Source organism: Pediculus humanus, genomic scaffold (genome assembly GCF_000006295.1).
Source record: "Pediculus humanus corporis 1103172107373 genomic scaffold, whole genome shotgun sequence".
In the NCBI taxonomy this organism is placed as follows: domain Eukaryota; kingdom Metazoa; phylum Arthropoda; class Insecta; order Psocodea; family Pediculidae; genus Pediculus; species Pediculus humanus.
This window is the reverse complement of record NW_002987001.1, coordinates 464950-466552: the sequence shown is the minus strand read 5'-3', so window position 1 is coordinate 466552 and position 1603 is coordinate 464950. Positions and strand designations below refer to the sequence as shown.

At 26.0% G+C, this 1603-nt stretch overlaps 1 protein-coding gene across 1 annotated transcript in view; it reads left to right on the top strand.

Moving 5' to 3' along the window:
• The window catches only part of Phum_PHUM022650 (Gaba-gated chloride channel, putative), a gene marked incomplete at both ends in the record, with an annotated part of 7277 nt that extends 5715 nt beyond the window's left edge, over positions 1–1562 (top strand). The window contains 3 exons of the mRNA XM_002422861.1: positions 656–940; positions 1026–1192; positions 1284–1562. Coding sequence (XP_002422906.1) covers positions 656–940; positions 1026–1192; positions 1284–1562 — 731 coding nt within the window. The remainder of the gene's footprint in view (positions 1–655; positions 941–1025; positions 1193–1283) is intronic.
• Positions 1563–1603: the final 41 nt, after the last annotated feature.

The window sequence follows — 1603 nt, the reverse complement described above, 5'->3', positions numbered from 1 at the left end:
TTTTCAAAAAAAAAAAAAACCTAAATTATTTTAAAATTAAAATTTAAAACAATCAAAAAAAAAAAAAAAACAATCGTAAATTTTATTACTAAAAACTTTTCGCAAAAATTTTACTCAAACCTTAAAAAGATAATAATAATTAATCAATGATTATTTAAAAAAAAAAAAAACTTTTCAAATAAATTTTAAATTCAATTATTTGAAAACGCTAATATTTAAAACAACGTTTTCCATTACCATTATTATTATTATTATTATTAAATTACGATATTTAAAATTAATTATTTTGTAAAATTAATAATAAAACTATCTAACTAAAAATATAAATAAGTGTTATTTATTAAATAATAATTTTAGTTTTGACTTAAATTTTTATCTCAGACCCATTTTCAAATTTTTTTCGTTTTTTCAATAAAAAAAAACAAAAAAAAAAAGTTAATTAAAAGTTTTTTTAATTAAAAATTTGTTTATTTCAGCAAAACGTTTAAAATATTCGATTCTACACACACAAAAAAAAAATTAAAATAATTCATTTTATTTTATTGGTTTTAATTAGAATAATAATAAAAATAATTAAATAACTAAAAAAAAAAACTAGCATTAGTTTGGGGAAAAAGGAATTAAAATTTTGATGACGTAAAAATTTACGTTTCAGGAAACTACTCTCGTTTAGCATGTGAAATACAATTCGTCCGATCAATGGGATACTACCTCATACAGATTTACATTCCATCTGGATTGATTGTTATCATTTCATGGGTTAGCTTTTGGCTAAATAGAAATGCAACCCCTGCACGTGTAGCTTTAGGTGTAACGACTGTACTGACAATGACCACACTCATGTCTTCAACCAATGCAGCCCTGCCTAAGATATCCTATGTGAAAAGTATCGATGTTTATTTGGGAACTTGTTTCGTTATGGTTTTTGCATCGTTATTAGGTGTGAATTCGAACCTCTTTTTCCTTATACAAAATCTGATTTTTTTTTTTTTTGTTTTAATCATATGATTCGATTGAAATTATAGAATACGCTACTGTAGGCTACATGGCAAAAAGAATTCAAATGCGAAAAAGTAGATTTATGGCGATACAAAAAATTGCCGAACAAAAAAATAAAGCCAATTTAGAAGCTCAACACGGTCCTCATCCGGGGCCCATCGGTGAACAAGACCATTCGGGGCCTAAACAAACGGTAACAAATCAATACAAATATTTTATATTTAAAAAAAAAAAATATGTTTATAACGTTTTTTTGTTTTTTTTTTTATCAGGTGAGGTTTAAGGTCCACGATCCAAAAGCTCATTCCAAAGGAGGTACCCTCGAAAATACTATAAATGGACGTGCGGATGAAGAAGCCGCTACACCTGCCCCTCAACATTTAATTCACCCAGGAAAAGACATTAATAAATTAATGGGAATAACACCTAGTGACATTGATAAATATTCTAGAATTGTTTTTCCCGTTTGTTTTATTTGCTTTAATTTAATGTATTGGATAATTTATTTACACATAAGTGACGTTGTGGCCGATGATTTGGTTTTTTTGGGACAAGATAAATAAATTCATCATTAAAATTTTTAAATATCGAAAACACGCTAATT